General features: G+C 52.2%; 1 protein-coding gene and 1 non-coding gene across 2 annotated transcripts; one reads left to right on the plus strand and one right to left on the minus strand.

Moving 5' to 3' along the window:
- Positions 1-3,970: 3,970 nt before the first annotated feature.
- Sfrp5 (secreted frizzled related protein 5) lies at positions 3,971-9,684 on the minus strand. The gene is made up of 4 exons (XM_048807018.1): positions 9,673-9,684; positions 8,812-9,607; positions 7,040-7,117; positions 3,971-5,006 (listed from the first exon to the last, which is right to left on the minus strand). The coding sequence occupies exons 1-4, from the start codon at positions 9,682-9,684 to the stop codon at positions 4,660-4,662; spliced, it is 1,233 nt and encodes a 410-aa protein (XP_048662975.1). The 3' UTR covers positions 3,971-4,659.
- Trnaa-ugc lies at positions 6,343-6,416 on the plus strand. The gene has a single exon. It is a non-coding gene; the product is annotated as a tRNA-Ala (tRNA).
- Positions 9,685-20,613: the final 10,929 nt, after the last annotated feature.

The raw sequence follows: 20,613 nt of genomic DNA on the forward strand, positions 1-20,613 counted from the left end.
CTCTGGTGAGCCCTGGCAGACCTTGAACCGGGAGTGGTTTCTGGGATCATCAGGATCTGTGGTCTCAGGGGCTGAAGCCAAGGTGAAGCTCTGTCTCCATCTCTCCATGGGACCTTCAAGGTACCCTTTCAGAGATGCCTGACCTCTCCACACATCTGTCCTCAGCTGGTGGCCACAGGATGATAGTGGTACCTGCAGTCAGAGTGTTAATGCCAGGGTACCTGCTGAGTACAGTAGTTCACTTCAGCCCCTGACAGTCCCTGCAACCCCGGATGTTCTTAACTGGGGAGAAAATGGAAACATGGGGAGGTGAGTAACCTGCAGGAAGCGAACTGGGCTGCAGGTGCTGGTGGGGCCCCTGTAAGAGAACTGGATGAACACAGCACTCTGGGCACTCACCCTCCCCTCTCTCCTGCTTGTTCCCCGCTAACTCCAGGGCTAGCCTCTGAGCCATCAGAAGGGGCCTGCCCGCTAAACACAGCCTTTCTCTCTTCCCCCATCTCCAGCTGCAGGGAGGTGGGCTCAGCCTCCAGCAGAACAGAGGCAGCCTTGTGGCAGAGCCCCCTCCCCCAGCTCCTGCCACCCCACCTTCTGTCTTCACCCAGAGCAGCACATTCCATTCTCTGGCACAGCTGGGGGCTGGGGATTCCGGGCTCCCCTGGCTGCTTGCTTGCTTCAAGGCCCCAGCAGAGCCTGCAGTCTGGGCTGGGACGCTGGGTCACAGCCACATACATTCCAACACCAACTACCCCCCACGTGAGATTTCCTAAGGAGTGAACTTTAGCCAGGATTACAGCCGACTAAACAGTTGTGGGATATAAGCTTCCTTTGTGGGGACTTGAGTCTGGATGTTGGCAGGGGTTAGAAGAGAGGAGGTGGGGTAGGCTGTCTGGGAATCTGGAGAAAAGCCACTGGCTCCTCTGCTTGTCAGGGCCCTTGGAGTGGGATTGGAACAGGGCTCCCAGAAATCTTCTTGTGAGGCAGATTGGTGGGAGCATGGCTGCCTGCACCCCTTGTCTTGTCCTTGGTTTTGCCTCTGCATACAGTAGTGTGTTAAGAATGTGGTCAAATTATAGCACCAACATGTATGCTGTGTGACTGCCAACAAGTTCTTAACCTCTCTGAGCTACAGCCACTATCATTAAATTACACTACCCTGAAGAGCTGTTGGGAGGCTTAAATTAGAATATTAAGTGATTTTTGGGGGGGAAGTACTGGGGATTGAACTCAGAGACATTTTATTACTGAGCTATGTCCCCAGCCTTTTAAAAATATTTTTATTCTTAAGACAGGTGTACATCACCATGCCTGGCTGTGAAAATGTTGTGCCTGCTACCCATCATGGCTTTGATATTTATGAATTACTAGTATTAGATGTTTTCTTCCCCGTATTGGCTGATACACCACCTGGGGATGCAGTTCTGAAGCAAACCTCAAATGTATGTTCTGTAATTCTGGCTAGTTAAGATGCATCTGCCTTTTCTCTTCCTTTCTGACATTTGTCTCTTAGTTGGTTAAGGGATCAGTAATTTTACTGAGCACCTACTATGTATAGGCACTGCTTGGTCATGGTTTTTAGTTAATAAAAATACAAATTACCACTTAATGAACATTTTCTAAATGTTGTGTGTTATTTCCAGGTATTTTCCATGCATTTGACACTTAACACTGAGCAACACCATCTTACAGCTGGCAATGTTCCCAATGTCACACAGTCACTAAGTCACAGGGTCAGAAGCCAAAATCGGGCTGTCCTGCCTCCTCTCACACAGCCTGAGTGTGCAGGTGCCTCCCCCCAAACCTTCCTGCTTTACATCAGAACTCTTATGTACTGAATTGAAAAACTTCATCCCCTACTCTCTGGCCACGGGAGGGTGGCCATGTGATTTAGTTCTGGCCATTGAGCTACAAGTGGAAATCTACCCGGTAGGGCTGGCTGGGAAATTACTGTTTTCCTGATCAAGAGGGCTGGAGGCAGCTGGCGTGTGGTTTTTGCTCTTAGCTCTTCCCCACCTTGCTGCCCAGAATGTGGTTGAGATCTCAGGAGGCAGATGCACCATCTTTTAACCACAGCCCTCCCCCACTGAGCAGGAAGACAGAGGAGTCTGGGACAGACCTCCCACCTGTCCACCTGCAAACCTCCTCTGTGGAGAAGCCCCCACGTTCCTGTGCCGTTCCACGTGGTCAGGGGCAGGCCTTCGCTGGCTGACCCGCTGGGCCCCTGGGCCCCGTTTCCATGCCGGCCAGGAGGGAGGGCCCGCAGCAGGCAGGGCCTGAGAGAATGAAGGCTGGGGGTTGAGGCCCTGAAGGACCTCTCTGGTACTTTGGGAGGATTCTTGTTTGCAGAAAAGAGAGTCCCAGGGCGTGTGCTGACAGCAGACGGGGTCATGCCTGTGTACAGCAGGGCCTGGGTCCCTTTGTGAGGGTGGGTGAGAGCAGAGAGCCTCACTGGGCTCCATGGGATGGCTGGAGGGAGCTGCCTCCCCCCTGCCGGCTGCCTCTCACTGCTGCCAATGCTTGACAGAGATCAGCATTGTATTTCAGCCTGAGGTGGGCTCAAGTCCTGTGCTCAGCGGAAAAATAACCCGGTCCTGGTTGACCAGAGAAGTGTCCGTAAATATTTGGTTGGGGTGGGAGGCTGGGAGACAAGGGGCAGATTCAGGGAGCCAGGCAGGCCGGGCCAGGTTGGCAGGGTGGATGGCAGAGGCTCCCTCAGGGTGAGGAGGAATGGGGAGGTCTCTGTTGCTCCCGCCCTGTGCTGAGAGGCCACCTGGCTGCCCAGGGTCATTCGCAGGCAGGTTGACCACCTGTTTGTGAGAGAGAGCTGACATCAGAAAGGCCAGGACACCGTGCGCTGGTCCCACTGCAAAGCTGGCCTGGGTCTTTCTGGAGATGCCACCTTCCTCCAGCACCGTGGACTCCAGGCTCTCTGTGCCAGGCTGGCCCTTGTCTTGGAGGAGCAGCAGACCTCCAGCACCGGGAGGAAAACCCTGCAGGGGTGCCTCATCCCTCATTCTAGGGGCAGCTGCCCTGTCCTTCAGCTTCTGCTGACCCTGCAGGGAGCTCTTTCCTGGGACCACCCTTTCCAGATGCTGGCAATTTGAGTGGCAGCCGCTTCTTGCCTCTGTTCAAAGCTTCACGGTGGCTGCCACCATCTGCTCTGAGCCCCCTGAAAACCCGTTAGCCCCTCACCCTCTCCCTGCCTCAGATGTTACCTTATCTAGATGGAGGTTCTCAGCCCTGGTTACTCATCACCCAAGTGGTGCCTAGAAATACTGATTTCTGGGTGAGATTTGACAGAGTTGCATTAGAGTGGGGCCTGGGTTTTGTTTTTTTTTGTGAAAGCTCCCTAGATGATCCAGTGGAGATGTGTTAAAATGCAGCTTGATACTGTAGGCCTGGAGTGGGGCCCGAGATTCTGTACTTCTAACCAGTTCCCAGGCAGTGCTGCTGAGGCTGGCCTGGGGACCATGTTTAGAGGAGCATTAGTCTACAGCATCTGGCACCTAAGGTGGGGACCATATCCAGAGATACCCAAAAGCCACAGGGGAGGAGTGGCACACCTGAGGCCTCTGGTTCTCTGGTTGCTCCCTGTAGCCAGGCCTCCTTGGACTTGGCATGCAAGAGGGGATGCTGCGTGACTGTGGGAGAGTTCCAGCCACGGGAGGCTGGGGGACTTGGTACTTTGGTCCTTCCTCAGGGACAAAAAAGGGTGATCATCTCTATCACTCGCTTAGTGGTTGGGATGCAGGGTGTCCCTTGCTATGTACTCTCGGGAGCCTACAAAAAACAGCATTGCTTTTCTGAGGCTTCCCAGGGAGGTCTAGGTGGCCAGGCTGTGGGGTTAAGATAAGGGCCTTTTGCAAAAGTCCACTCTACACCTCCCTTGTCCCTCCCTTCATAGCCAGCTGATAAACCACCTGATCTAAAAGAACTCATTTTTCTTTTTTATTATTTAATTAAAAACTTAAAAAAAAAAAAAAGAAAAGCCAAACCCTACCTGCGTCTGTTGTCTAGAAGCTATGGCCTCACAGCAGTAGCAATAACTTACACCATCAGGGTGATGCGGAGGCTGAGGAGTGGGCAGGAAGGAGAGGGCCTGGGGGAGGGGGCCTTGCTGTCCGGTCCAGCAGGGCTCTAGGCCTGGGATAGAGAGCTGGGTAAGAAGGGAAGCAGGGTGGGAGGGCATCGAGGCAACTCCCTTTCTTTGGAGGGCTGTGATGGGATACATAAAAGGGGAGTGGGGCAGGGAGACCTGATCCCCTGGGAGCTCAGCCTAACAGACCCCTCTTGAAGTGAGGCCCCACCAGCAGCAAAGGGGAGCTGTCGCCACTGTCCACTCTGGAAGCCCCTCCTCAAGCTGCCCGAGCCCTTTATCCTTCCCTTGCTTTCTCCCCCCTCTGCCCACTTTCGGAGACCGTGGGGCTTCCCCCCGTAGAGAAAGCCCTTCTCCTAAAAGAGATGCCCAAGACCCCAGGACCCCTTGGTCAAGGAGGATGAGTCCCAAGCCCCATGCCCCTCCCTTGGGGTCTGCAAAGCTAACAACTTTGCTCGAAGCCACCCTCTGCCAGAGACTGGGTCAACCTGGGAGTGGGGGCAAGGCCAGTGGCAGGGACAGCAGGCAAAGCACAGCTGGCTGGGTGGGACAGGGAGCACCCTTCAGTGGGGCTCTGCAGCGCCATAGAAGAAGGGGTAGTAGAGGGAGCAGGGGTAGGAGAACATGAATTTGACTGCAAACTTCATCTCCTTGTTCTTCTTGTCCCAGCGATAAACGGCCATGAGCAGTAGCTGTCCATCCACTTTGCGGCCCATGACCAGGAAGCTGCCTGCCAGGCTGTCCAGCTGTGGGCAGGGGCAGCCCGCACCGTTCTTCATGTGCAGCACCAGCCTCTTGGTGTCCTTGCGCTTCAGGGGACCTGGTTTGAGCAGCTTCTTTTTTTTCTGGGCTCCAATCAACTTCCGGTCCCCATTCTCTATCTTGATCTCCTTGATGCGCATTTTGACCACTGTGGGAAAGGAGGGGCAGAGGGACAGCCTGAGAAGGTCGGTTCCACTCAGGACAGTGGTGGCCCCAGATTGGTGTCAGTGTGCTCCGGGTGTTCAGAGTCTGGGAGTCGGGGGCTTGGAGGGGTGTGACTTACAGGGGCACATTTTAGTAGTTAGGAAGCTCCTATCAGATACTGGACTTTGTTTCATCCTCAAAGTCCTGGAACTGGGGAATAAGGGAGTGTCCTTCCAAATTGTGGAGCTTAGAATGAATCAAGTCTGGCTGACTGCAGGGCTCGATACTTTCCAGGGCACCAAATGCCAGGGGGCAGCTCTGGATGGGCAGTGAAGTGGGTGTTGGGTTCCCCAGGAAGGGGAGGTTGGGGGTTGGGCTGACCACTTGGAAGGGGTCCTTGTGATGGACTTCATCATCTCTGGAAATGGCTCCAATGGATTTCTTTCTTTTTTTTGTGATAGTGGGTTTTTTATTCAAGGGTGCTCTACCACTGAACTATCCCCCCCGCAACCCGCCTATTTTTATTTTTATTTTGAGACAGGATCTCAAAAGTTGCCTGGGTTGATCAGGAACTTGTGATCTTCCTGCCTCAGTCTCCTGAGTAACTGGGATTATAGGCATGCGCCACTGTGCCTGGCTCCGGTGGTATTTCTAGTTGTGTGTGATCACCAGGCTGTGTGTGTGTGTGTGTGTGTGTGTGTGTGTGTGTGTGGTGACAGTGGTAGGGCAGTGGTGGACTGGTAATGTTTAACAGCCAGCTTTGGGGAGGACAAGCCCTGCTTGGTGGCATTTCTTGAAACCCACTAAGGCCGACCACACCACTGGGCATGAAACTGGGAAGAAGAGATGCCCATAGAGGAGCTCAGGTATGGACACACCACTGTAATCTGTGTGTGCGAGGGAGATCATGCAGTGGGGTGGGACTGTGCATGTGCTAGATATCTCTGTCTGAGAGTATGTCTATGGTCAGTATAGGACTGTGAGTGTGGGTTGGGGACACATGGATGAAGGCAGGACCCTTGGCCAGGAAGTCATGGTCCAGGTCACTTGAGGTAGCTACAGAGAGCTTAATATTTGGGGATAAGCTGTCCTGGGCTGAGGGTTGGGGTGAGGAGTCCCTCAGGCTGGTGTCTCCCTTCTTTAGATCTCTGGCCCTCTTCTCTGAGAAGCCAGAGAATAACTTGCCCACTCAGGGAAGGCACCTGTTCTCAAATTTCTTTTCTTTCTTCCCTCTGCCTTCCCTCGTCCCTGCCCCCTTCTCTCTCTCTCACACACACCTCTTGCATTATAGCACTATTCTTTTTCCAAACAGGCTACTAATGTAAAAGACTCATCTGGGCTGGGGATGTAGCTCAGTTGGTAGAGTGCTTGCCTTGCATGCACAAGGCCCTGGGTTCAATCCCCAGCACCACAAAAAACAAACAAACAAAAAGACTCATCTGAAGTAAGGATATTATTATTATTTGCCTTTTATAGACAGGGAAGCTTAAACACAAAACAGGGAACTAACTTGGCAGATCACAGGCAGAACTGTGTGGTCCCTGAGTTTGCTAGATCCTAACTAGACTTGGCCTGGACTATCCCAGGGAGGTTCTGGGATGGCTCTGTGGGGACAGATGACCACAGTACTCCTGGCCAGAAGAGCACTGAGGCCCGGAAATGAGGGGCTCCCCTTCCATGTTGGAGCTTTCTGCCCACTGTGGCCCCATGGTCTCTGGGATAAGCCTGCCTCCCCCAGTGAGACTTTTCAGCAATGGGGGCCCCACTCCAGATGGGGCCAAGGTGGGGCTGGTATACAGGAGCCCTGGCCAGGGATGGTTGCTGAGGCCCATGGACCATGACCTTGAGGGGTTTCTGAAGCCCCTGGTATGATGTGCATAAAGAGGTTCATTTCTCTGAGGAGAGGGCTCATGATTATCATCAGATTCTAAAAGGAGTTGGTGATGCAAAAGCTCTTTGGGTTCACAGACGTAGGCACATGTGTGCATGTGGCAAGGAGGCTGCTGGGGGCAGTGGCCAGGTGGGTGCCATACTCACCAAAGTCGCTGGAGCACATCTGCTCCATGAGGCCATCTGCGCTGTGCTCTATCTCACACTGGGCGCAGGTCTTGGTCACTGAAGAGAGAAGGTGGGGTGGAGTGGGCAGTGGTTTGTCAGGGGTTTGGAGTCCAGAGAACCACTTAGGGTGCATGCTACTCCACTGACCATCCATCCCTCAGCCCCTCAAATCTCCACTTCCTCGTCAAGAAATGGGGTGATGGCAATAATACGTCATCTGGTACTGACTGATTGTGACAATCACTGAGACAAGATTATATAGGTGGGCAAAGACCCTGGCAGCTGCACCGTGATGCTCATTGTTTTCTAAGTTTTATTCCATTTAACCTTCAGCTTATGAAGCAGGTATTATTTCTATTTCAGAGAAAAGGAAACTGAGGCCCAGAGTGGTTACCCAGGTCTGCAAAGCTTGTGAGAAGCTGGCTTAGGATTCATGATGGGTGGGGGTTTTCAGGGGCCATGCTTGGGGGTAACCAGTGAAACTGGCAGAGCTGGGCTGAGCAGTGCCCCCTCCAAGGTGCTCAGCTCAGCATTGCTAAAACTTCTGAGTTTTCAAGGAACCCCAAACTCCTCATTTTTATATGAAGTATTCTTGAATTTCATCTTTTGGCCACACAAACACTTATTCAGGCCAATTGTCTCCTGATTCCCTGTTGATTCTCAACGTCCAGGATAGGGACTTTGCCTTGTCTCCACACCCCAAGGCACATCAATCTTGTAGGACTGGGCAGACGAGGGTAAGATTAGCCCATGGGTGGGTCCAGTTGCTTTTTTTGGGAGTAAGTACAGGAAAAGATGGAGCAGTACTGCCTCTTTGGGGAATTTCAGCATTAGGAGTTTCTTGGTGTCCTTTATTAACTGTCCAGGCCAGGCTTGCCTGCTGGATGGGGCACTGGGTACCCAGCCCACCTGGAAGGAGGAAGTGGGAGGGGGTGCAGACTCCATCTGGGAAGAGCTGCATGTGGCCTAACACAATGAAGGGGAGGTTGAAACCAAGCAGATATTAGGAGTTACTGGAGAGCAGGTGGAAGGGATAGCTTAGAGTCATAAAGGTTTCATGAACCTGGGATCCTTTATGGAAAGGATATTAACGCTCAGAGAAGTCAAGCAATTAATCTACGGCCTCCTTCCTAGGGGCAGAATCTGCTGCACTGAGTTTCCCCAGAAGACTTCAGCCCAGGAATTGGGGAAGCAGGAGAAATAAGGGTTCCAGGCATAGAAAACGAGAGGGGGATAGCCAGGGAGACCCTTATATAGCCACCCCCAACACACATATCCCCTTCTCCCCTCCCTCTTCCTCCTTCCCAAGGTCCCAATACCGGGTAGGGATGATGCTTGTCTTGGTGCCCTGGGGCTCAGCTGAGAGGCACTGTCCAAGTTAAAGGCATTGTTTAGCGACCTGGGCATTTGGGGACTCTGGGAGCTGATAAGGCATTTGTCCCTAGGGCACCCAGAGATTTAGTAGTTTGGGAAGGCGAGCTCTGCAAGGGGCGCGGGGCAGGAGTTGGAATAGAGAACCAGTGGGAATGTCCAGAGTGCGGCCTCCCTGCAGCCGTGCTCTGACAGTCCACGGGAAGGCGGGAAGGCAGCAGGAGACCTTCCCCGGGGCTCAGGGATGAGTGGAAATGGCGTGTGTGCGTGTGCAGGGTGTGGCACCTGTCGGGGTTCGCAGATCTGTGCTAAGGGGTTGGGGAGCCCAGCTTGCGCTCCAGGGCCGTCGGAGCGCGCGGGGGCGGCCGTGGTGGCGCTACCTGGAGGCGCGGTGGCAGGCAGGTGCCCGAACTGCACAGCAATGCAGAGGTCGTTGTCCAGAGGGAACTTGTGGCAGTGCAGCATCTCGGGCCAGGGGAAGCCGTAGGCCTCCATGAGCGGCGCGCAGCCGGCGCGCACGGCCTCGCACAGCGAGCGGCACGGATAGATGGGTCGGTCGAGGCAGACCGGCGCGAAGAGCGAGCAGAGGAAGACCTGCGTGTCCGAGTGGCAGCGCTTGGCCAGCAGCGGCAGCCAGCTGCTCGCCTGCTGCTTCACCTCGGCCAGGCTCTCGTGCTCCAGCAGGTTGGGCAGCCGCATGCGCTTGTAGCCCACCGTGTGGCAAAGTGGCAGGTCGGCGGGGATGTCGAGGCACTGCGGCGGCTTGGAGTAGGAGCGGCCGTGCAGAGGCTCGGCCTGCCAGCCGTAGTAGTCGTACTCCTCGCCGCGCGCCGGTGCCCCGTGCAGCGCCCCCAGCAGCAGCGCCAGAGCGGCCGCCCGCGCGCCCCCGCCGCCGCCCGCATGGCCGCGTTGTCCCCAGACGCGCGCCGCAAGGCCCCCGACGCTCCCCGGCAGCCGTAGCGGAGGTCGTCCAAATAGGTGGCAGCCTCCGCTCAGCTCTAGGCGCCCGGAGTGATCCTGGCGCCTCCCACCATGGGGCTCCAGCCCCGGCCTTGCCGAGCACCCCAGCCAATCTCCAGCCGCCCGGCCCCCGCCCCAAGGCGCGGAGGCAGGGTGGGGCCCCTGGATCCCTCCCGCCCAGGTCCCGCTGGTCCCGCCCAGCGCCGTTCCACGCCCCTTTCGGGTCACAGTTCCCTGGCCACTGCCAGGCCAGGCTGTGCCTCTCCCCAGGTTTCCCTCACCTCCCTCAGCATTGTGTGCCCCTGGCCTTCTCCATCCTTCCTCCTTATCTCTCTTCGCCAAAGTCTCTCCTGTTCCTTTTCTCACTCACTTTCCTTCTTATCTCTTTGCTTATGCCTTCCCGCCTCCGCTCTGCGGTAGCTTCTGGCTGCCCACTGTCTCCCGGTCCAAGCCAGTACTCTTGGCCCTTGTCTTAGGGCATTCATTGAGCTCCCGACTGGTGCTGAGCCTTTGTGGCTGCGGGGGAACCAGACAGATAAGACCCAGACATCACAGCTTAGTGGGGGGTGAAGCTCATTACGGTATCTCCGAGCTCCTACTAAGTGCCGGGACAGTTCTCTGCATGGATCAACCATATAGACTTCTATTTCTAATGATATGCTAGTACCTACTGGCTTCTGTGTGCCAAGACTATTCTAAGCATATTGCATAAATTATCTTATTTAATTATCAAAGAAATGCTTTAAATTGGGTAGGCTCTATTATTATCCCCACTTTACAGATAAAGATACTGAGACCAAGAGAGAATAAGTATGGATTAGAGCCAACAACTGAACCCAGATAATCTGGTGCAGGAGTCAGAGCTTAGAAAACATCAGGAGGTTTGGATTCTGAATCTGTGGGTCAGATGGCTACAGAGGGGCTCAGAGAAGTGAAATGACTGGCCCTTGGTCAGAGTCAACTGTGAAGGAACCAGGACTTGAATCCATGTATTGGGCTCCCAAGGTCAGGGCTTAACCATGCTGCCATAAGATCACTTCCAACCTGGGGTAGGAAATGCTGTGGGAGGAGGAAGGACATGACAGTGTCTCTGGGAGGGCATCCAGGGAGGCACCAGAGGATTTCAGGAGTGCCGTGCTTGGTGTCTGGGCCTTGCCTTCCTTAACTTTCCTGTGAGAGGAACTTGGAGGAAAATTTTGGTGGGAGCAGGGACTCTTTCTTGAAAGCCCTGCCTAACTCCTGACACCCCAGCCTTTAGTGGGGAAGTACCCTGGGAGGAACCTCACAGGAGGCCTTGGGAGTCTGAGGCTGGCTCTGCTGAGTGGCAGGAGTGCTGCGGCCCTTGCCTCCTGTCCTCCTCCCCTCCTCCCTGCTCTCTAAATATTTCCAGGGCTCCACCACTTCTTGCAGTGGGGGTGGAAAAAGGGGAGGGACAAGTCCTTAATACTCAACCAATATGTGTGGAGCACTTGCTGTATATAAGGTATGGGGATACAGATGTGAGAAGACCCAGCCCTGCTCTATCTGATCTAGTGAGAAGCGCCAAGGCAGGGCAATGGAGGCAGAAGAAGTGAACAGACAGCCCAGCATGGGGCAGGGCATCTTTTGATGTCCAGGATGACCTAATTGGGTCCAGGTAGAGCAAGCTGGGTGCCTTTCCTTCCCCTTCTCCTTCTCTCTATCCTGAACATTAAGAGGTTCTGCAGATGACCAGTCAGAAAGAAGGTGAAGGATGGGTCTTCACGGGGCCAGGCAGCATGGTGCAGTAAGGGTACAAGAGCCCCCAACTCGGCAGACAGAGCCAGTTTCAATTCCTGGCCCCTTACTAGCTATGTGACCTTGGGCAAGTACTTAACTATTCTGATTCTTAAATCTTTGTTTGTCAAGTGGAACTTCCTTAGCAGTTATTGTGATGGGCAAATAAAATGAACAAATCAATGAATAAAAAAGAAAGTCCCCTGCATAGAGCCAGCCTGTGAAGGGCACCTGGGAATGTTAGATCCCCAGAGGATTGTGAAGTTAGGATAAAAATGTGGCGTGTGCTCTGAAAGCCTCCTTGGACACCTTGGCCCTGGCTTTGGCTTGGGACTCTGAGCAGTGATTCTGCTCCCTGTACACTGGCTCCCATACTCTGGCTCCCTGACCTTTCTTTGGGCTTGGCAGGCTTCTGCCGTCCAGGGAGGTGTGGCCCTGGGCACTGGTGGGGGCGTTAGGACCCCCCAGGTGGTTGTGCAAGGTGCTGGCTCCTTAGGTAGCTGGTTGACTGGGCTGTTCTTGGCATCCCAGTGCCTGACCTGGACAGAGCCAGGCATTGTTCCCACTCTGGTTGTGTAAGAAGAGCACATGGGAGCCAAGGGAGTACCTGGCAGCTCTGGGGGTTCCAAAGGGCAGCGGGGCCAATCTGGATGCCTCCTAGAAGAAGAGAAGGGGCAACTTTGACTTTGAGACTCCTGCATCTCCCTGATGTGGACTCATGATGGTAGCCAAGAGGAGGGAAGCCCTTCACCACCCACTGAGCCAGTCATGGCTGTGCCAGGGGCAGTCATGAGGGGAGCTCTCTGTCAGTGGCCGGCCTGTTTCCCTGGCTCTGTGGCTGAGAAGAAGCCCGCTCTCTGATGTGGTGCCCATTTCCAACTACATTACAGGGCCGAGGCAGTGGGTGGAACACCTGGTGTCCTGGGCATGTGTCCATTCTGGAGTGTCTGTGGTCTGTCCTGGCACGTGTTTCCCCAGCTGATGTAGGGGAACACTTGTTCAAAAGAACCTGTACTTGTGGTTTGTTATGAGCAAAGTTCTATACAGACGTCCACTGACACCTCTTAGGTTATATGACCTCTTTGATCAAACTTGTTAATTTTATTATCAATCCTATATTTTCCTACTTTGTTATTGTCTATTTCAAGTGGTTTCCAAAATGTGGTCAGGATACCCCAGGGGGTTCCCAAAACCTTTTCAGGGCTTTGTCTACAAGGTCAAAAGTATAGAAAATTCAAAGTACAAAATAGAATGATGGATTTTTTTAAAAAAAATTTTGTTTTTAGTTGTAGTTGGACATAATACCTTTATTTTACTTATTTATTTTTATGTGGTGCTGAGGATCCAACCCAGCACCTTGCACATGCTAGGCGAGCACTCTACTGCTGAGCTACAACCCCAGCCCCGTGGATTTTTTTTTTTTTTAATACCAGAGATTGAACTCAGGGAATGCTTATGCACTGAGCCACATGGCCAGCCCCTTTTTTAATTTTGTTAGAGACATTGTCTCACTGAGTTGCCTAGGGCCTTCCTAGTTGCTGAGGCTGGCTTTGAACTTGAGATCCTCCTGCCTCAGCCTCCCAAGCAGCTGGGATTACAGTTATGCACCACTATGCCCAGTGAGACCAATGGATTTTTAAGATAATAGAGTAAGAAAAGATTGTTGATGTGGCTTTGGATTCTATATTACAATGAGCATTTAAGAAACTACTATATGTCATTTTTTTAGTAGTATCAAAGAGGAATATCCATGTTTATTCAAAAAAGCTATTAAAATACTCCTCCTTTTTTCAACTGCATTTCTGGGTGAGGCCAGATTTTCTTCATATACTTCAACCAAACCATATGTGGCAGCAAATTGAATGCAAAAGCACCTATGAGAATGCAGCTATCTTTTATTAAGTAAGACATTAGGCTTGCAAAAATATGAAACAATTGCCACTCTTTTCAATATATATTTTTGCTTTGGAAAATATAATTATTTTTCATGAAAATTTATTTATGTTAACATATAATGATTTATTAGATTAACAAATTTATTTCTTCTCATTTAAAATTTTAAATATGGTAAATGATAAACCCACATACACAAAAGCTCTTTGAGGTTTTCAACTGGGATCCTCAAAGAAGTTCCAAGGTTAAATATTTGAGGACTGCTGGTTTACTTAATCTATTTCTGAGCGAGATGTATAAAGTCTACTTTGCTTGTGGATTTGTTGGGCTTTTCTTTCTTTCTTTCTTTTTTTTTTTTTAAAGTCATTTTGGTTTTATGTCTTTTGAAGCTATGTTGTTAGGAGTATGAAGCTTCATGACTACTGTATCTTCTGATTGGGTTGTCCTTCTTGCTGTATGAAATATCCTTCTTTGATCCTTTTACTGCATAGAATGTGGTAACAATCATTCCATGAACCAATACTTAACTAGAACCTGGTGCCTAGTGCTCTGTGATCAGTGGTGTAACAGAGCCAGGAAGGCTGCCCTCTCATGCCAACCTACAAGGCTCCCAGGAGGGGCAGTCTGGGGGCAGGGGGAGTGCACCAAGCTTCTATTCAACAGATCTGAGTTACAGATTTCCAATTGACTAGCAAGTCCCCCTGATTCCCCGAGTCTCAGTCGCTTCATCTGTGAAGTATGGGTGATGGCTTTGCCCTGTGTTCTCCAGAGGGGATCTTGAATGTCAAATGAGATACTCAAAAGAAAGTGGCTTGGGATGATGACAGAGGTGAGGCTGGCCTTGTCTTTGGCCTGAGGTGGGCTGAGGAATGGAAGAGGCCCACTGCCCCGACACCTATCCCACCCCCTGGCTGTGAGAAGGTCCTGCTGCACAGGCTTGCAGCCTTGGGGGCGGGGGAGATAAGGCAGTCTTGTCAGTTCTTTCAGAGCCAGTCAACTGCCTTTTACAACCTGAGCCCTCCCCTGCTGGGGCACTGTCCTCATAGCGGCTGCTGGTGAATGCCCAGGGTGAGTGTGTGTGATTAGTAGAACTACTGTTGCTTCAGGGTCCTGTTATCCCCGGGTATCCCCACACACACCATTTTCTCTAAGAGGAAACTGAATACAGCTGTCCTGACCCCTGGGTAGCTTCCTCTGACCCGACCCTTCAGCACTGTTTTACTTTCGAGCCTTTAAGCTTTGTCAGTTGCAAAATCAACTTCTGCCCCAAGGTCCCAGCTCTGGAGGTTTCTGTGCTGAATGCCTGTGCTCTGGATCATGGGCACCCATAGGGGTGACAAGCCCCATAGAGGGGCTTGAGCCAGGCTCACTGTTCACTGAATCAAATGGCAGGGAGGTGAGCCTGAGTTGTCCCTTCTGTGAGCTGGTTACTGACAGAGTGTCCTGGAGCTCACATTGTTCAGGAACAAAAGGAGAGGACAGGCTTGTCTTGGGCCCGGGGCTTGGCCCAGCTCTGAGTGTGCCCATTCGAAGGGGGGAAAGCAAGTGGGATGGGGTGGGGGCATGGTGGCACGCGCTGAACAGGGCTGCCGGTGAAGAGGAGGCTGAACAACGCTCTTCTCTCCAGCCTGAGTTCTCAACACTGCTGAGTCCCTGGGCTGTGGCCAGGAGGCAGCCTCAGCTAGGAGTACATCTGATGCAGTCAAAGTTTCAGCTAAGAGCATGAACTCTGGGACCAGACCAAGTTCTAATTTCAGCAATGCCACTGGACCTGGGGCTGGTTATTTGACCTCTCTGTACTTCAGTTTCCTCATCTGTAAAATGGGGATATTAATAACAATAATTCCTCATTGGATTATTGAGAAGTTAGAGTTAATTTTTAAAAAATTGCTGAAAACAGTGTGTACACAGTAAGAGCTATCTATGTAACTGCTGGTTAAAGTGGTCTTTCGAGACCATTATCCCATTCTGCAGCTCCTTGTTCCTGAATTTCTTACATCCACCCATGCTCTTCCTTCCTCACCCTCCCTCTCCTCATTGCCCTCCACTTGTCCTCTTCGGCTGTCCTTAGTCTCTTCCACTCTGCAGAAGCTGAAGTGATCACTCACACTGCAAAACTGCTGTCTCCACCCTTTGGCTCAAGATAACTCATTGGTTCCCATGGTTCTTGGGATACAGTTCTTACCCAATTGGGGGCTGGTTGCTTCTCATCTGGGCTGTGGCCTGGGCTGGGTCATCAGGACGACTGGCTCCTTACTGGGCACTCTCTAGAACCCTGAAGCTTCATTTGCAGCCCTCATCACACTGATGATTATGTAATCATGTTTATTTGATCAGTTTCTGGTTTCCTGCTGGACCAAGAACTCCACAAAGCCGTCTCTGACACCATCCATCACATGTAGGTGCTCAATAAATGACGCACAATTGAATGACTGAATGGCTGGATGAAGACTTGGTGGAAGGAAGTGGTAAACAAAAGGGTCTTTGGAGTCATTTGGTTTCAGGCTGGGGACCAGAACCTTTTTTGGGATCTGCCAGAATTCTTGGGAAGCACAGGAGAATAACACGCTAACTTCAGGGGGAGTGAGTGGTGTGAGTGGAGTAAGTTGAGTGCTGTGTCAGCTGCTTGTTTTGGGGGCGGGGTGGGGAGTGATGGACAAGCCCCCTAAGCTTAGGTCAGCTTCCCTCTACCCTTTCTCTCTTGGATACTTGTTTGACCTCCTAGGTACCTGGTGTTAGCGCTCTGCTAACATTTCATTATCCCAATAGCACCTTGAGAGAAGCATTTTCGTTCTTTTTATCACATGCAAAAACCAAGGCTCACAGACAGTAGGTCACTTGCCTGGGATCACACAGCCAAGAAGCAGAACCAGGACTCAAACCCAAGACTTCCTCCTATGGTTTGCAGATTCTTGGCTGCGTGTAAGAAGTGCCAACCTGAAAAAGGCTGACCCAAACTGCCTTGCAGGGAAGAGGGCCCGAGGGAGCAGACCCTTCAATGAGACTCAAGGCACTAAGGTTGCAGCAGGCCACAAGGCCTGTGACCTCAGGGAGCTCACTGTCTAGACTGGAGGCCAGCCGAGGAACAAACATGAGAGGTGCTCCAGAGTCACTCTGTGGAAGGTAGAAAAAGCACTCAGTGCAGAGTCAGAGGTCCCTCTGCCTGCCTTGATCTCTGTGGCTTGCAGGCTAAGGGAATTCAGAAAAAACAAGACTCCCTGGGCCTCAGTTTCCCATCTGCAAAACAGGGACTGGAAGAATTTCTTTGCAGATTTGTTGGGAAATTAAATGAAGGTGGGAGAACCTGCTGTGTAAGTGTTGAGGGGGTCTGTGCAATACCAGGAAGTGGATGTGCAGGGCCCCTCTTTCCTAGCCTTGGCTATGGGGATGTGGGCCCATGGGGCCCCAGATTTATAAAATGTGGTGGCTGAAAGCTGTCCTCTACTCTGTGAGGCCCCACCATCCAGGGACTGTGAAGGCAATGCTAACAGGTCATAAACTATTCTCCGTGTTTCCCCAAATCAACACAGAATGGTTCATTAGGCTGTAAATAAAAGAGCATATTTCTTTGCTTTGGGCTGGAATGACATGCTCTCAGGACTGAACTCCAGCTCTCAAGCTGAACAGAAGTCAATTGGCAGCCCATGAAGCTCTGATTAATATAAAAAACAGAGGCTTAGAGGGGGCGGTGACTGGCTCAGCCAGGGAACAGCAGGTCAGAGGGGCCTCTGGGACTTTGTGCTCTGGGTGCAGGAGAGGAAGTCAGGAACCCCTGGGAGGACCCCGGGGGCAGGACTGCCAAGGGGAAACTCAGGGCAGGAGCATCAGGAGTGGGGGCCAGCTATTGGGGGAATCTTGGGCAAACAATGTCCTCATTAAGGAGAGGGTGCGGGGCAGGCGGAGCTGCGAAGGCCACAGCCAGTGGGGCGAGGACATGGTGGACTGACCCTCCTCTCCTCGACTCCAGCCAATGGAGCAATTGTCCTCGGCAAGGAGGAAGCTGGGGCCGTGGCCTGGGAACAGCTGGATGGGTCCTGGCCTTCTTGACTGGCCCCAGAATGGCCCCTCTGTGCTGGCTGCTGAGAGTTCAGGCCCCAGGGGGCTACCTGGTCCTCGTCCTTCAGCCGGCAGTTCGGAGCCCGGGCTCACACAGCCTCTCTGGAAAGGGCTCCTTCTGCCCACCGTGGGAAACCCTGTTTGTCTCTGAGACCTGGCTCAGCCCACTTCCGGTCAGTGCTCCTGTTGCAGCTCCACCTATAGCGGGGGCTGGTTGCTTCTCATCTGGGCTGTGGCCTGGGCTGGGTCATCAGGACGACTGGGCTGCTACTGGCGTTTAGTGGACAGCGTTGGCACAGCCTTCCCCCACCCAGAAACGTCCCCCCCCCAAATGCCCACAGAGGCCCTGTGGGGGGACGCCTGGCGCATGGGCTTTCATCACTGTTGTTTTTAAACTAGACCTTGCAGGTGACAGAGGCGGTGCGTGGGAACCCGGCAGATAAGACAGAGGCAAAGGGGCAAGTGTGGCTCGGCCTGGCGCGGGCCCAGAGCCCTGCCCACCGTGGACCCTGCCCAGTGTGAACTCCCTCCGGGGCCTGACGTCCGGGGCCTCTACAGCTCGGCTGTTCTTGGTGTTCTGATGGGTCAGTGTCTATTCTGATTGATGGCTATCAGCTGGAGTCGGTCAGTGTCAGTGTTGTCCCGGTCGCTCCTTCTTACCCTGCATATACCTCCATGGTTTTTGGTGTTTAATTCTAAGAGGGACGATGGATAGATGAAGATGGGGGATTAACTTCTTTTGGTTGTGAATGGTCCCTGTCCTCTTGGGCCTTCCTGGGCTAGGTTGGCTGATTTGGGCATATCCCATAGTAGTTCCCAAAGTACTTTTTTTTTTTTTCTTCTTTTTTTTTTAATACGTGGACACAATATCTTTATTTTATTTTTATGTGGTGCTGAGGATCGAACCCAGTGCCTCACCCATGCCAGGCGAGTGCTCTACCTCTGAGCCAAAACCCCAGCCCCCCCCCCAAACTACTTTTATATTGCAAAGCAATATAACTATGGAAGCTGATTAAAATACACGTTGTTTAGATTGCTGGGCCACCTACAGGGATTCCAGTTCAATGCCTGTCTCTCCCAGGGGATTTGGATGCAGTGAGCTTGGGACTTGGATAAGAAATGATGGTCTGGGTGGGAGTGGGGGGTGTGTGTGCACCTGGTCCCCTGTTCTGCACCCCTGCTGGTCACAGTGTCTCTCCAGTGCCCTGTTCTTGGCCTCTTCTGACTGAAATGACGACTTCCCTTCTGGGAGCTCCATACAACTGGAATTCCCTCCTGTGCCCTAGTCCCTGTCCCTTGTCCCTTCTGCTTGGGTTGGTTAGTTGAGTTCACGCCCTTCTTATCTGCTCAGACCCAGAACAGGGCCCTGATGGATGATGGTGTCAGCAGACAGTCTCATTTCAACCTCCATTCAATGCCCATTCAATGCCCTAAGTTAGGTGTTACCGTCCTCCTCCTCCTCCTTGTGCTCCACGAAAAGGCAGAGGTGACAAGGTCACACAGTGGGGAGGCTCCCAGCTGGATGTGACTCTACCACACACACCCTGAGTGCAGTGAGGCCCCAGCCTTTGCCGCTGCCTGGTTGTCATCCTTGCCCTCAGGGAGCCTGGCCTGCTGCTGTCATTGGACTGTTATCAATGAGGATTTACCAGGAGTTCCTGGGTCAGGAGAGATTCCAATGTGAACAGTAGCTGAGAACTCTTGGGATCCTGGTGAGGACAACTCATCTTTTTTGGTACCAAGATTGAACCCAGGGGTGCTTAGCCACTGAGCTATGTCCTCAGCCCTTTGTATTTTATATTTTGAGACAGGGTCTTGCTAAGTTGTTTAGGCCTCACTGAGTTGCTGAGGCTGGCCTAGAACTTGCGATCCTCCTGCCTCAGCCTCCTGAGCCACTGGGATTGCAGATGTGTACTGCTGTGCCTGGCAAATAACCCCCATCTGTTATCTTGTTCCATCCTTGCAGCTGAGGGAGGCATGCATAAGTAGTCTTTATTTTACAGATGAGAAAACTGAGGCTCAGAGAGGTTGACTTATTTCACGTCACCCAGGCAGTAAATGACTGGGCTGGAGCTGAACAAAGGTCTGATGCTCCTAACATTCTGTGCTTTTCCCACAGCCCCATGGGTCCAGATTGTTCCCAAGTTAGGAAAGCTAAAAAGGCCAATTTGCCCCTCCCAGACCCACCATGAGGTCCCTGAACATGGCTCAGGGTCCACTGCAGACAGAGGTCGGTGCCCTGCTGACCTGGTCATGTGCAAGGCAGCCGGGGTCAGGGAGAGGTGCATTCTTTCCCCTCAAATCACAATACCCAGGCTCTGGCTTCCTGGAATTTTTGTTAGAATTCCAAATCACTTGGCAATAAGTTCTCTCCCTCACAGTTTTTGCAGACGGGCCTGGAGCGCCCTTCCACTCCCGACCACACACCTTCACAACTGGTGTTTTCTGTTCTAAACGGGTGCCAGGGCCCTGTTAAGCAGCTCTGATGGTGAACCAAGAGGCAAGGTGTGGGCAGGAGAGCCAGAGGCCAGGGGGCAGCTCAGGAGTGATCATCCCTAAGAGGCAGGAAGGCCCTTGGCCCTGATGCCTCAAGACCCAGAATAACTCCCTGGCCTGCTTTCTTCTGTGCCCCCCTGGGGTTGCACTTCTCTCGGGGTCCCAGTTTGCCCTTCTCTTCAAGGAAAATGTAATGCCACCCTGGAGAGAGGCTCAGGTGAGCTAATGTCTGTGAAGAGCTAATGTCTGTGAAGAAGTTTTATCACTATAATTATTTGATTTCCAGGAGGTCAAGTTTGCCTCCGCAGCTTTGATTGGTAGAATCTCTGCAGTGATGGCCATGCTCCCTCTTTGTGCTCTCCTGTTCAGTGGCCACTAGGCACATGTGGCCAGTGCTACTGAGGAGCTAATTTTTACTTGGTGTTTGAGTGAGATGAAACTCACACGACCCAAACAGCCATCTCAAGTGGGTCTTTAAGTGGCATTTAGTACATTTATAACGTGATGCAAGCATTGCTTTCTCTCTAGTTCCAAAAATTTGTTTTCTTGGAAAGAAACCCCCATACACGTTAAGCAGTTGCTCCCTACGCCCTCTTTCCCCAGTCCCCGGTGACACCACAACACTTTCTGTCTCTATGGATTTGCCACTTCATAGAAATGTACATCTTCACATACTCGAGTGACAGTTTGTGACTGGCTTCTTCCTCTTAGCATTGCTTTTGAGGTCATCCCTATTATAGCATGTATCAGTACCACATTCCTTTTTCATGAATGGATATTATTCATTTTGTTGAATTTTAACTAATTAAAATTCAAATAACTTCATGTGGCTGGTGGGAACCTCCGGGGTCCTTCTGGGAAGGGGAGGAGCAGGGCTTCCGCATGTGTGCCAGTCCCTGAGAGGGCCCCATGGAGATGAGAAGGAGCCAGAAAATGAAAATTCTGAGAAAATGTCCCAGGTGCCCAAAGGAGACCAAAGCTTGTTTTGTGGTCTTATCGAAGTTGGGTGCTGGGCTGTGTGG

Source organism: Marmota marmota, unplaced genomic scaffold (genome assembly GCF_001458135.2).
Source record: "Marmota marmota marmota unplaced genomic scaffold, marMar, whole genome shotgun sequence".
Classification (NCBI taxonomy): domain Eukaryota; kingdom Metazoa; phylum Chordata; class Mammalia; order Rodentia; family Sciuridae; genus Marmota; species Marmota marmota.

Coding starts and splice junctions, on each gene's coding strand:
- Sfrp5 (XM_048807018.1), bottom strand. Junction 7,118..8,811: donor GCCTGCCACCGCGCCTCCAG/GTAGCGCCACCA, acceptor TTCTCTCTTCAG/TGACCAAGACCTGCGCCCAG. Junction 5,007..7,039: donor GATGTGCTCCAGCGACTTTG/GTGAGTATGGCA, acceptor CCTTTCCCACAG/TGGTCAAAATGCGCATCAAG.